The sequence below is a fragment of the Zalophus californianus genome, chromosome 14 (genome assembly GCF_009762305.2).
Source record: "Zalophus californianus isolate mZalCal1 chromosome 14, mZalCal1.pri.v2, whole genome shotgun sequence".
NCBI classification, from domain to species: Eukaryota; Metazoa; Chordata; class Mammalia; order Carnivora; family Otariidae; genus Zalophus; species Zalophus californianus.
This window is the reverse complement of record NC_045608.1, coordinates 22150899-22165925: the sequence shown is the minus strand read 5'-3', so window position 1 is coordinate 22165925 and position 15027 is coordinate 22150899. Positions and strand designations below refer to the sequence as shown.

General features: G+C 40.4%; 1 protein-coding gene across 7 annotated transcripts in view; it reads left to right on the top strand.

Moving 5' to 3' along the window:
- Window positions 1–15027, top strand: part of CHEK2 (checkpoint kinase 2) — an 88456-nt gene that overhangs the window by 48402 nt on the left and 25027 nt on the right. For 6 of the 7 annotated variants that reach the window (XM_027576915.1, XM_027576913.1, XM_027576914.2 and 3 more), the window contains 2 exons: window positions 12253–12377; window positions 12497–12644. In XM_027576915.1, coding sequence (XP_027432716.1) covers window positions 12253–12377; window positions 12497–12644 — 273 coding nt within the window. The remainder of the gene's footprint in view (window positions 1–12252; window positions 12378–12496; window positions 12645–15027) is intronic. The other variant, XM_027576919.1, reaches the window with a different exon arrangement.

Here is a 15027-nt window from a genome sequence, read left to right as displayed (position 1 = left end):
TATTAGCTGTGGGTTTTCATGTATGACCTTTATTATTTTGAGGTATGTTCCTTCTAAACCTATTTTTTTTTTAAGATTTTTTTTATTTATTTGACAGAGAGAGACATAGCGAGAGAGGGAACACAAGCAGGGGGACTGGTAGAGGGAGAAGCAGGCTTCCCATGGAGCAGGGAGCCCGATGGGAGGCCCAGGGAGCAGGACCCTGGGATCATGACCTGAGCCGAAGGCAGATGCTTAACAACTGAGCCACCCAGGTGCCCCAAACCTATTTTGTTGAGGGTTTTTATCATGAATAGATGTACTTCGTCACATGCTTTTTTGCATCTATTGAAATGATCGTATGGTTCTTATCCTTTCTTTTATTCATGTGATGCATCACCTTGCTTGATTTGCGAATATTGAGCCACCCTTGCATCCCAGGAATAAATCGCACTTGATCGTGGTGAGTGATTATTTCAATGTATTGTTGGATTCGGTTTGCTAGTATTTTGTTGAGGATTTTTACATTTATATTCATCAGGGGTATTGGCTTGTAATTCTGTTTTTGTGGTGTTTTTCCGGTTTTGGTATCGGGGTAATGTTGACCTCATAGAATGAATTTAGAGGCTTTCCTTCCTTTTCAATTTTTTGGAATAGTTTGAGAAGAATAGATACTAATCCTTCTTTAAATGTTTGGTAGAAGTTGGCCTGTGAAGCCATCTCGTCTTGGACTTTTGTTTATTAGGAGATTTTTGATTACTGATTCAATTTCTCCACTGATTATTGGGCTGTTCAAGCTTTTTATTTCTTCTTGCTTCAGTTTTGGTAATTTATATGTTTCTATGAATTTATCCATTTCTTCTAGGTTGTCCATTTTGTTGATGTACAGTGTTTCATAGTATTCTCTTATAATTGTTTGTATTTCCATGGTATTTGTTGTTATTTCTCTTCTCTCATTTATGATTTTATTTATTTGTGTCCTTTTTCTTCTTTTGGATAAATCTGGCTACAGGTTTACCAATTTTATTTTGTTTTCTTTTCTTTAGAGAGGGACAGGGGTGGGGAGGGGTAGAGGGAGAGGGAGAGAGAGTTTTAAGCAGGCTCCAAGCCCAGCATGGAACCTGACACAGAGCTTGATCTCACAAAACCTGAGATCATGACCTGAGCTGAAATCAAGAGTCGGATGCTTAACCAACTGAGCCACCCAGGTGCCCCATTTTTTACTTAGTTTTTCAAAGAACCAGCCCTTGGTTTCCTTGATCTGTTCTATTGTTTTTTTAGTTTTTATGTCATTTATTTCTATTCTAATCTTTATTATTTCCTTCCTTCTCCTGGCTTTAGGCCTCATTTGTTTCTTTTCTAGCTCCTTTAGGTGTAAGGTTATATTGTTTGGATTTTTCTTGCTTCTTGAGGTCAGCTTGTATTGTTGTATTTCCAACTCTTAAGTCTGCTTTTGCTGCATAGGATGGAATGTTCTGAATACATCTGTTAAATCCATGTAGCCCAGTGTGTCATTCAAAGCTATTCTTTGGGGCGCCTGGGTGGCTCAGTTGGTTAAGCATCTGCCTTCGGCTTAGGTCATGATCCCAGGGTCCTGGGATCGAGTCCTGCATTGGGCTCCTTGCTCAGTGGGGGAGCCTGCATCTCTCTCTGCCTGCTGCTTCCCCTACTTGTGCTCTCTTTTTCTCTCTCTCTGACAAATAAATAAATTAAAAAAAGAAAGCTAGATTTTATTTATTTGACAGAGAGAGACAGAGAGAGAGAGGGAACGCAAGCAGGAGGAGTAGGAGAGGGAGAAGCAGGCCTCCCGCTGAGCAGGGAGCCCAATGCGGGGCTCGATCCCAGGACCCTGGGATCATGACCTGAGCCGAAGGCAGATGCTTAACAACTGAGCCACCTAGGTGCCCCCAAAAAAGCTATTCTTGTTGATTTTCTGTTTGGAATGATCTTTCCATCGATGTAAGTGTGTACTGTTAAGTATGACTATTGATTACTTCCTTTATGTTTGTTTTTAGCTGCTTTATGTATTTGGGTGCTCCCATGTTCAGTGTATAAATATTTAGAATTGTTATATCTTTTCTTTTTTAAGATTTTATTTATTTATTTGCGAGAGAGAGAGCTGGGGGAGAGAGAGAGTGAGAGTATAAGTATGAGCTCAGGGCAACATGGGGCTTGATCTCACAATCCTCAGATCTTGACCTGAGTCAAGGGTTGGACGCAGAGCGCCTGGGTGGCTCAGATGGTTAAGCGTCTGCTTTCGGCTCAGGTCATGATCCCGGGGTCCTGGGATCGAGCCCCGCATCGGGCTCCCTGCTCAGTGGGGAGTCTGCTTCTCCCTCTCCCACTCCCTCTGCTCGTGTTCCCTCTCTCGCTGTCTCTATGTCAAATAAATAAACTCTTAAAAAAAAAAGTCGGACGCTGAACCGATTGAGCCACCCAGCAACCCTCCATCCATTCACTTTCTATCTGCATGTGTCTTGAGGTCTGAAATGAGTTTGTTGTAGGCAGAATATAGATGGGTCTTCTTTTTTATCCATTTTATCAGACAATGTCTTTTGATTGTTAACTCCATTTGCATTCTAAGTAATTATTGGTAGGTATGTACTTATTGCCATTTTTTACTTGTTTTAGGCTTCATTTGTTTTCTTTTTCTAGCTCCTTTGGGTGTGAGGTTATATTGTTTATAGGAGATTTTTCTTGCTTCTTGAGGTAAGCTTCTATTATTATATACTTCCTTTTTATTATTTTATGGTTTTTACGGTTGTTTTTGTATTCTCTTGTGTTCCATTTTTTCTTGCTCTTCTTGTGGTTTCCTTTCTGTCTTTAGAAATAAAATGGATTCTTACGTCTTTGTTATTTGGATAACTATTACTATAACCAGTAATAGTTTTAGTTTTATTTATTTATTTGACACAACCACAATGATTTGTGGTTACCATTAGGTTTGTATATAACATCTTACTAATCTAGCAGTCTATGTAAAATTGATGGTTGCTTAAGTTTGATCCCATTCTTTTAGTCTTTTTCCTACCACATTTTAGGTATATGGTGTCATACCTTTACATCCTTTTATTTTACGAATCCCTTGACTGATTTTTATAGATATACTTAATTTTACTGCCTTTGCGCTTCTTACTTTTCTTACTGCTGTTCCATGGAAGTCTCTGTGTTTAATATTTTAAGGAACCACTAAACTTTCCACAGCAGCTACACCGTTCTATATTCCCACCATCAATATATGAAGGTTCCAATTTCTCCATGACTTGTATGTGTCTTTTTAATGATAGTCATCCTGGTAGATGTGAAATTATATCTCATTGTGGTTTTTATTTGCATTTTCCTGATAGCTAATGATAATTGAACACTTTTTTATGTGTTTATTGGCCATTTTTGTATCTTCTTTGAGGAAATGTCTATTCAAGAGCCTTTGATTTTTTTTTTTTTTTTAAGATTTTATTTATTTAGTTGAGAGAGAGAGAGAGCATGAGAGGCGGGAGGGTCCGAGGGAGAAGCAGACTCCCTGCTGAGCAGGGAGCCCGATGTGGGACTCGATCCTGGGACTCCAGGATCATGACCTGAGCCGAAGGCAGTCGCTTAACCAACTGAGCCACCCAGGTGCCCGTGATTTTTTTTTTTTTTTAAAGATTTTTATTTATTTGACAGAGAGAGACACAGCAAGAGAGGGAACACAAGCAGGGGGAGTGGGAGAGGGAGAAGGAGGCTTCCCCTGGAGCGGGGAGCCTGATGTGGGGCTTGATCCCAGGACCCCGGGACCATGACCTGAGCTGAAGGCAGATGCCCAACGATTGAGCCACCCAGGTGCCCCACCTTTGATATTTTTTAATTGGATTGTCTTTTTGTTATTGATTTGCATTCTTTATATATTTTAGATATAAATCCCCTATCAGATATATGTTTTGCAATATTATTTCCATTCTTTGAGTTCTTTTTAACCTTTTTTTTTTTTTTTTAAGATTTTATTTATTGTTAAGAGAGTGCGAGTACAAAGGGGGGGGGTAGGGACAGAGGGAGAGGGAGAAATAGACTTCCTGCTGAGCAGGGAGCCTGGTGCAGGGCTGGATCCCAGGAACCTGAGATCATGACCTGAGCTGAAGGCAGATACTTAACTGATTGAGCCACCCGGGGCCCCTCTTTTTCACTTTCTTGATGATTTTGTTTGACACAATAATTTTAAACTTTATGTCCGATTTCTCTATTTTTTCTTGTGTTTTTATTTATTTTTAAAGATTTTATTTATTTACTTGAGAGAGAGAGAGCATGAGCAGAGGGGAGGAGTAGAGGAAGAGGAGAAGCAGACTCGCTGCCGAGCCTGACTTGGGGCTCGATCTCAGGACCCTGGAATCATTACCTGAGCGGAAGGAGATGCTTCACTGACTAAGCCACCTAGGCACCCTTGTCATTTGTGCTTTTCATGTTATATCTAAGAAAGCATTGTTTAACCCAAGTTGCAAAGCTGTCATTACTGTTCTTTTTTCTCAGAGTTTTATAGTTTTGGTTCCTATTACTATTAGCCTTTGATCTGTTTGAGTTGATTTTTGTATAGGGCATGAGGTAAGGTTTTTAACTCTATTGTTTTTGTTTTTGGGTTTTTTTTTGGTTTTTGTTTTTTTGTTTTTAAAGACTATTTACTTGAGAGACAGCGAGAGAGAGAGAGAGAGAGAGAGAGAGAGCGAGCACGTGAGCACTCGCAGGAGTAGGGAGGGAGGGACAGAGGTAGAGGGAGAAGCAGGCTCCCCGGTGAACAGGGAGTCTGATGTGGGGCTCAGTCCCAGGACCCCGGGATTATGACCTGAGCCGAAGGCAGATGCCCAACTGACTGAGCCACCCAGGCGCCCCTCAACTCTATTATTTTGAATGTGGATATCTTCTTGTCCTAGTGCCTTTTGTTGAAAAGACTATTCTTTTCCCAGTGAATTGTTTTGGCACCCTTTTTGAAAATGAATTGACTGTAAATGTGATTTATTTTTGGTCTCTTCATTCTTCTCTATTCATCTATATGTCTGTCCTTAATGGGAGTACTATACTGTCTTGATGGTAACTTTGGAGTAAGTTTTGAAATTGCAGAATGTAAGTCCTCTAACTTTGTACTTCATTTTCAAGATGATTTTTGGCTATTCTGGGTCTGTGTATTTCCATAAGAATTTTAGTTTGAGCTTGTTAATTTCTGCAAAGAAGGCAGCTGGGATTTTGACAGGGATTGTGTAAATCAGCAGTTTGTGCATTTTGCCATGTTTACAGTAGTATTCCAATCCGTGAACATTTACATAGGTCTTTCATTTTTTTTTAAGGTTTTATTTATTTATTTGACACAGAGAGAGAGAGAGAGAGAGCATGAGCAGGGGGAGCGGGAGAGGGAGAAGCAGGCTCCCTGCTGAGCAAGGAGCCTGATGCCAGGGTAGATCCCAGGACCCTGAAATGATGACCTGAGCTGAAATCAGGAGTTGGATGCTTAACTGACTGAGCCACCCAGGTGCCCCCACAGTACTCTTTAAAATTTTTTCTTTCTGTAAGGTTAGTAGTAATTGCTCCTCTTTGACACTCCCTTTGTCAGTCTATCCAGCTATTTTTTTTTTTTTTTATCAATTTGTTGATCTTTTCAAAGAACCAGCTTTCTAGGGTGCCTGGTGGCTCAGTCAATAGAGCATGTGACTCTTTTTTTTTTTTTAAAGATTTTATTTATTTATTTGAGAGAGAGAATAAGAGATAGCACGAGAGGGAAGAGGGTCAGAGGGAGAAGCAGACTCCCCGCTGAGCAGGGAGCCCGATGCGGGACTGGATCCCAAGACTCCAGGATCATGACCTGAGCCTAAGGCAGTCGCTTAACCAACTGAGCCACCCAGGCGCCCGTGACTCTCTTTTTTGAGCCTGTGACTCTTGATCTTTGGGTTGTGAGTTCAAGCCCCATGTTGGGTGTAGAGATTACTTAAAAACAAAACCATAAAAAAAAAAAAAAATAGAACCAGCTTTTGATTTGATTGATTTTCTTATCTTTCTGTTCTCCATTTCATTTGTTTCTGCTCTGACTTTTATCTTTTCCCTCAGCTTGTTTTAGATTTTATTTGCTTCTCTTTTCCAGTGTTTTAAGAAAGTTGGGTAATTGACCAAAAAAAATTTTTTTAAAAGATTTTATTTATTTATTTGACACAGAGAGAAAGAGAGAGAGAGAGCACAAGAGGGGGTAGGGTCAGAGGGAGAAGCAGATTCCCTGCCGAGCAGGGAGCCTGATGCGGGACTCAATCCCGGGACTCTGGGATCATGACCTGAGCCGAAGGCAGCCGCCCAACCAACTGAGGCACCCAGGTGCCCTGACCAAAAATTTGTCACTTATACTTTTACAGCTGTAAATTTCCTTAAGTAATGCTCAGGCTGAATCCCATAAGTTTTAGTATGTTTTTTTTTTTTTTTTTTCATTTCATTCATTTCAAAGTATTTTCTAATTTTTCTTACCAGTTTTTTTCTTTGTCCCTTTGGTTTTTTAGGAGTGTGGTGTTTAATTTCCATTTAAATGGGAATTTACTAAATTTCTTTGTTTTTGAGTTCCTAACTTTAGTACATTGTTGTTGGAGAACATACTTTGTATGATTTGTGCACTTTTACATTCACTGAGGGGCTTTCTCGCTCCTAGCTTATGTTCTATCTTGGAGAGTATGTTTTATATGCATTTTAGAAGAATGTGTATTTTCTTTTTGTTGGGTGGAGCGTTGGGACTCTCTTATTTAAATTTCAAAATAATCCTATGAAAGTATTTTTATTCTGACCTCCATTTTACAGATTATTACAAAATAATCCTATGAGAGTATTTTTATTCTTACCTTTTACAGAATCAATTGATTGATAAACTTGTCCACAGTCATAAAGCCTAGAGTTGGAAGAGCAGGATTTGAGCCTACAGCTTTGCAGACTTTAAACCTATGTTCTTTACTTGCCATTGAGAAACGAGTGTGGTGTTAGGAAGGTGATAAAATTAGTTAGCAAACAGAATGGGACTGGAGCCTAAGGGAGGTTTGTTCCTGTTTGAGATGAGTGTGAGAGGAACTGGTAGAGAGAGAGATTAAAAATGCCTGAGAGCGCCTGGGTGGCTCAGTTCGTTAAGCGACTGCCTTCGGCTCAGGTCATGATCCTGGAGTCCTGGGATCGAGTCCCACATCGGGCTCCCTGCTCAGGGGGAAGCCTGCTTCTCCCTCTGATTCTCCCTCCTCTCATGCTCTCTATCTCAAATAAACAAATAAAATCTTTAAATAAAAAAAAATGCTTGAGTAGGGGTGCCTGGGTGGCTTCGTCGGTTAAGCATCTGCCTTAGGCTCAGGTCATATCCTGGGGTCCAGGGATCGAGTCCGGTGTTAGACTCCATGCTCAGCAGGGAGTCTGTTGCTTCTTCCTGGTCCTCTGCCCCTCCCCCCACTCATGCTCTCTCTCAAATAATTAAATAAAATCTTTAAAAAAAATGCTTGAGTAGGAAGAAAGTAAGGGTGAAAGTTTAGGTTTGTGGCTGGACCTAGAGAAGGGTGTGGGTTTTGTAGTTAGAAAGACATGGGTTCAAGTCCTAGTCTGTCCCTGTCTAACTGTATCAGGCAAGTGATGCTACTTCTCTGAGCCTCACCATCCTTATCTGTACAATGGGGGGAAACGTTAGAGCAAAGGTGAGGAAGATAGGCTAAGGTCAGGATTGAATGGGGATCAAAGGGAGAGTTGGGTTAACTTTTCCCAGATGGGTTTAATTTTTTGTCTGTGATATAGAAGGAGGGAGGACAGTGAGTTTGAACTTCAAAGACATCTGGAATCCCTAGCAAAAGAAAATGACTTTCCTGAATTTTCAATTCCCTTGCCAAAACCAATGTATCTGTTGCTCTCCTCACATACTCTCACCTGCATCTCTTTCTTTTTTGGGAAGATGGACCCATCCTTCCTGGGTTAATACCCCACTAATTGCCTGAGACCTTCTGGTCCCCTTGCCTCCTACCTTGCTCTCCTTGCCATCCTCTACACGTCTGCTTGGGGGCTCTCCTGATGAGCAAAGGTCAGAGCAGGCTTTTCCGTAGTTGGCTGTTTCTTACACTCTCTGTCTACCATCCCTGGACTGTTAGTGCCCTGATGAACTCTCTGTGCCCTTCCTTTTTCCAGCTGCTGCAGAAGTTCCAGGTCTCTAGTAGAAATACCATGGTTCATTAATTCCTTCCCCTGTTAACAGACACTTACTGTTTCCAGTTTTTGCGCCTGCAAGCAAGGCTCAGTGAACATACTTGGAGTTGTCTCCTTGGTCAATTGGCAGATGTCTCTGGGGGGTAGAGTCTGATTTGAATTGCTGGGTCATAGAGTAGGCATGGCTTTACTTTGTAATCATATTGTATATAGTGTGTATATATTCTTTTCACTTTTTTTATTTTTTCTTTTTTTTAAAGATTGATTTATTTTAGCTAGAGAGAGACAGAGAGAGCATGAGTGAGACGCGCAGAGGGAGAGGGAGAGAGAATCTCAAGTAGACTTTGCACTGAGCATGGAGCCTGAGATCAGGACCTGAGCCAAAACCAAGAGTTGTTTGCTTAACCAGCCAGGCGCCCCTCCCTTTATTTTTTTGTATTAATTGTGATTCACAACATATTGCTTTCAACTGGCTTTTTATACTTAGCAATGTGTCTTAGACATCCTTCTGTCGGAATGTAAAGGTCCTTATTCCTTTTTATAGCCATGTAAGATTTTTTTTAATGATTTATTTGAGAGAGAGAGCTCATGCTCGCTTGCGGGTGGGGGAAGGGGCAGAGGGAGAGAAGCAGACTCCCCACTGAGTAGGGAGCCTGACATGGGGCTCGATCCCACTACCTGGAGACCAAGACCTAAGCCAAAATCAAGAGTTGGACGCTTAACCGGCTGAGCCATCCAGGCGCCCCGATATATAAGGTTTTTTTGAATTAACCCCTTACTAATGGACATTTACGATGTTTGTTAGTTTTTGCTCTAAGAATAATGCTATAGTAAATAACCTTTTTTTTTTAAAGATTTATTTATTTATTTTGAGAGAGTGAGAATGAGAGAGAGAGAGAGAGAGTACATGAGAGTGGGGAGGGTTAGAGGGAGAAGCAGGCCCCTCGCCGAGCAGGGAGCCCGATGCGGGACTCGATCCCGGGACTCCAGGATCATGACCTGAGCCGAAGGCAGTTGCTTAACCAACTGAGCCACCCAGGCGCCCTAGTAAATAACCTTTTTACCTTTGTTCTTATGTCCTTTCATAATACATATGTTTCTATCCATAGAATAAATTACTAGAAGTGGAATTTCTGGGCCAATATGTGTGTCTATATAATTTTTTAAAAATTGAGGTGAGGGGCGCCTGGGTGGCTCAGTCGTTTAGGCGACTGCCTTCGGCTCAGGTCATGATCCCAGGGTCCTGGGATTGAGCCCCGCGTCGGGCTCCCTGCTCAGCGGAGAGCCTGCTTCTCCCTCTCCCTCCGCCTGCCTCTCTGCCTACTTGTACTTTCTCTGTCAAATAAATAAATAAAATCTTAAAAAAAATTTAAAAAAATGAGGTGAAATGCACATAACATAAAATTAACTATTTGAAAGTGAACAGTTCAGTGGCTTCACTACCTTTTTCTAGTTCTGAAACATTTCCGTTACTCCAAAATAAAATCCTCTACCCATTAAGCATTTACTTCCCATTCTTCTCTCCTGCCCCTGGCAATCAGCAATCCGTATTTCATTTCTATGGATTTAACTGTTCTGGACATTTCATATAAATGTAATATAATTTATGGTTTTTTGTATCTGGTTTCTTCTAATGTTTTCAAGGTTTCTCCATATTGTGGTATGTATGAGTTGTAGCATTTACTTATTTATTTTTTGGCTGAATAGTATTCCATTATAGGGGCACCTGGCTGGTTCAGTCAGTAGGGCATGCAACTCTTGATCTTATATCCATTATATATTCCATTATATGTAACTGCCACAATTTGTTTATCCATCCAGCAAGAGACATTTGGGTTGTTTCTTTCATTTGGTTATTGTGAATAGTGCGGGTATGAACACTTGCGTACAAGATTTTGTTTAGGGTACCTGTTTTCAGTTCTTTTGAGTATCTAGTGAGGATTGGAAATGCTGAGTCATAAGGCAGTTCTGTGTTTAACTTTTTTTTTTTAAAGATTTTATTTATTTGAGAGAGAGAGAGAGAGAGGGGCCATGAGAAGGGAGGGGGTCAGAGGGAGAAGCAGACCCCCCCGCTGGGCGGGGAGCCTGGCACAGGACTCGATCTGGAGACTCCGGGATCATGACCTGAGCCACCCAAGCGCCCTTATGTTTAACTTTTTGAGGAATGACAAACTTTCCACGGTAGCTGTATCATTTTACATTCCCACCAGCAGTTTGTGAGGGTACTGATTTCCTTGCATCCTTGCCAATACTTATTATTTTCTTTTTTTTTTTTTAATTATAGCCATCTTCATCAGGGTGAAGTGGTTGCAAATGTAACTTTGATGCATCTTGCCAAATTATCTTCCCTAGACTCCAAATTATATTTGGTGTATAAATTACATTCTCACTGGCAATGTACAAGTAAGAGTAACAGTTTCTTCATGCCAACACAGTATTACAATATGTAACTCTTTGATTTTTTTTTTTTTAAGATTTATTTATCCATTTGAGAGAGAGAGAGAGAGAGAGCATGAGCGGGAGAGACAGAGATAGAGGGAGAGAGAATCTGAAGCAGATTCCATGCTGAGCACGGAAGCCTGATGTGGGGCTTGATCTCACAACCCCAAGACTACAACCTGAGCTGAAACCAAGAGTTGGAGGCCCAACCGACTGTGCCACCCAGGCACCCCCTCTTTGATTTTGGTTAATCTGATAGTTGAAACATGAAATCTTAATGTTATTATTATTATTTTTTTAGGATTTTATTTATTTATTTGAGAGAGAGTGCACAAACAGGTGGGAGGGGCAGAGAGAGAGAGAAAAGCAGACCCTCGCTGAGCAGGGAGCCCGACATGGGGCTCAATTCCAGCACCCTGGGATTATGACCTGAGCCGAAGGCAGATGCTTAACCAACTGAGCCACCCCGGTGCCCCTGTATTACTTACTGTCTTTTAAAGTTTCTTCTTCTTCTTTTTTTTTTTAAATGTATACATGCTATGCATTTCTTTTATTTCACTTTTTAAAAGATTTTATTTTTAGGTAATCTCAACAACCAGCGTGGGGCTTGAACTCACAACTCCGAGATCAAGAGTTGCATGCTCTGCCAACTGAGCCAGCCAGGCGGTTCTTGTTTTTAAAATTTCTTGTATTGAGTTACCTTGTCCATTTTTTCTTATGTTTGAGCTGTTTGTATTTACTTCTCTTGTAAATTGTCTCTTCGTATCCTTTACCCAGTTTTTACTGGATTGTCTTTTTTTTATTTTGTAGTAACTTAAGATATATTACAGAAATTACTACTTTGTCATAATGAATTGGTAATATTTTGCCTGTTCTGTCTTTCTCTCAACATTCTACTTGCCCACTATATTCATGTCCTCAGTGCTGGAACTATATAACACAGGACACCCAAGGCTGGCCTCCTGGAGTTTGTTGTAACAGGGGAGTGCAGGGAGACAATATGTAAATAATAAAGATAACTTCCAGTTATGGTCCATTCTTAGTGGGCAACAAAGCAGGATATCATTATGATAATGAGTGATGAGGTAATTACTGAGTCTGCTTATACGGAAAGCTGAGTGGAAGATGATAATTTAAATCCAGACATAAAGGCAAGATGGCTGTTCAAGTTGCTGGGAACAGAGAATGCAAAGGCCACCAGGGGGGTTGAACCCGGAATATTTGGGGCAGTGGAAGGTGCCAGTGGGACTGGGTAGAGTGATCAAGGGGAGCAGTACAAGGTGATGCTGGGAGGGAAGCAGGGGCCAGATCCTGAGCATCTGTCCTGCCATGGGAAAGAGTACACATTTTGTACTAAGTATGATGGGAAGCCTCAAGAGGGTAATAGGAAGTTATTAGATTATAACTGTTTTTTCAAATCATTAATAATTGCTTGAGAACTTTTAATGACTTTATTATTTCATGGTTATGTATAAACCACAATTTACTAAACTCGTTGGAAAATTGTTTTTTTCTCCTCCCTTGTTTTTACTCCTATAAAATTCTGATAAAGATAGCTTGAAGCTTGATTGCTTTCTTAGGTTATTTTCCTGCAGTTAGATTTTATAAGCAATTTTTAAAGATGTTTGATGCATGAAATTCCACAGCACTCTGGTGTGTACTTTTGTGTTACAGAGTGTGTTAATGACAACTACTGGTTTGGGAGAGATCGAAGCTGTGAATACTGCTTTGATGAGCCACTGCTGAAAAGAACGGATAAATACCGGACTTATAGCAAGAAGCACTTTCGGATTTTCAGAGTAGGTGACAAATAATCTGTTTATTTGGGAGAACCGGTAATGTCGTCACCACCCTGAGATATCTTAGCACTGTAACTCCCCACTGTTAAAACTTTGAAATAAAATGTTCTCTATTTTAGGAAATGGGTCCTAAAAACTCTTACATCGCATACATAGAAGATCACAGTGGGAATGGAACCTTTGTAAATAGAGAGCTGGTAGGGAAAGGAAGACGCCTTCCTTTGAATAACAATTCTGAAATTGCACTTTCAGTATGGAGTAATAAAGGTAACATTACTATCTTCTGGTTACTGGATCGTTTTTTTCCTCTCCTATGAAGGGAAAATTGACATTGTGCCCTTGGCAGAGTATGGTTTGGATAAATAAAGTAAGAAGGTTAGTATTCAGGATCCAATGCAGCCCTAGGTGCATTTTTAAATGAACGAACAATTTCTATCAAGGTAGATTTTCCAAGCTTTGATTAGTTGGATTAGTTTTGTTTAAGGCTGTGTGTTGTCAAAGGAATGATATTGCTTAAGATGGTTCTTCATTCACTGATGCAGTTTATACCACATCAATCTTCGGGGTCAGTGAGTTGTTTTAGGCCATGAATTCTTCTCCCTCCCTCCTTCCTTCTTCGCTTTTCCTTTCTCATTCTTCCCTTTCATACCTGCTATTCCTTAATTGCTGCAAGTATCAATTGGACTTCGCTTACCTGCCAGGCCTTAGGGTTTTTCAGGCAGAATCTCAGTTTAAAAGCTTCTACCTTAAATACCACGTGATTATCCTCAAAGTGTTGATGTTTATTGTCATCAGGCAACATTTTATAAGCAGCCACTCCTAAAACTTTACCAAAATCACATCTAAAACAAACAATTGTTATTCAGCACAGAAAGAATAAAGACAACCTCTAGAGTTAAATGTAATCTCACAGTGATTTTAAATCCTTGGACAAGAGGAATACTCTTGTTTCTTTGATTGAAAAGAAAAAAAAAAACCCACAGAACTTTACAAAACTATGTGAGATTTGAATGGGAAGGATGTATGTGTGCATGTGTAACGCCTTAAAAATACAGATGCCCCCAGGTGCTGTGTCATAGCCCCCGGTCTAGGAGTCCAGGGATATAAAAAATCTTGCTTAGGTGATTCTCATACAGTCAGTCTTCAGACTGGCATCTGGGAATGATGGCTGTCCTAGGCATCCTAAAGCACATTTTATGATAGTTTTCCCTGTTGCTATTTTGTTTTCTGTCTGATAATTATAGTTAAGGCAGCTGCATAGGGTTTTGCTGTTTGAGAGCCCCTGGTGGAGGTGACAGCCAGTTGCTGAAATTTGGCCCGTCTTACTTGACAAGCTCATTTGCCACCTTTTGCTCGTTGGTCTATCCAAGGGGCACCTTTTCTTCTCTGAACCAAGGTGTTGTATGGGCTAAAGGTGGCCAGAATTGAAATAGGTCAGGTTGTCCCTCTGCAGATTGCATTTGGTTTATTGGCATTTTATTAGGCATTTGCTGTTTGTACTTTAACATGAAAATCCAGATTGTTTTGAAAGGGTGGACTGTCTGGCCACACCAATCCTATAATCCCATACGTGGAGGATTTGCCAGTGCTCGGTAGAGCCTGCCTTTTTTAAGATGCGTGGTATGTTTGCCCATTTAAGTCCTCACTGCTCCACGTTGTCTAACACTCAACCCAGCCTTCCCTGTGTACGTGACCTTGGCTTCTGTGGGCAACTGAGTTTGCAGCCTTTGAAGTAGACCTTGACTTCTGTGAGAAATAGCTCTCCAGGGCCCCTCAAATTCCCAGATAACTCAGATGCCACTGGAACATCTAGGTTCATAAGTATCTACAAGCATAGAGAAACAGTTTTATCTTGATTTGCTGGCAGATTTCATTCACTCCACAGGTTTCTGTCTCATGTGGACCAGCCTGGAATGAAGCACACTCAGGTGGCTCAGATTTGTGCCAGAGACTGGAACTCTGGGTTACTCCAGGGAGGTTGAAACCTGTTGCCTGAAATATGAGAAACTGAAGGGTCTCAACAAATTTCACTCTTTCAGGTTGATACAGGCAATTGCAAATATACCATTCATTTTGTGGAATTGAAATTTTGATAATTGATTGCAGCCTTGGCCTACATGGATAGTTAAATTTTTAAATGAATGGGGTTATTTTTGTTTTTTTTTTTTGATATAGCCCAAATAATTAAGAAATAAGGGGATTTTGGGGCAAATGCTATTTATTTAACTTTCCAAGTAGGTTCAAGATGGTTTGCACTGTAGAATGCCAGACATGTAGAGGTATATAAATGGCAAAGAGAAGATAATACTTATCTTTTAGTATGATGACCTGTGGTCTAATTTTATTGGGATGTTTATTTGCCTAGAACATTTTTTTCTAGGCTCATACTAATTGCTGTTTGGTTTTGGGCATATGCTGATCTGCGTAGGTATTTTTTTTTTTTTTTTCCTGCTCAGGCAAGGACTAATCTTGCATGGGTATTTTATATTAGTTGCAAGTGATAAATAATTCTGAGGCAAAGGAATAAGACTAGCATGTATGTATGGATTTTCTGCACTATAGTAAGATGATGCTGTGTATTTTTATGGAAGAATGAGATCTGACTGTCATTTTCCATGGGCTTCATAATATATGAATGAAATACAATTTC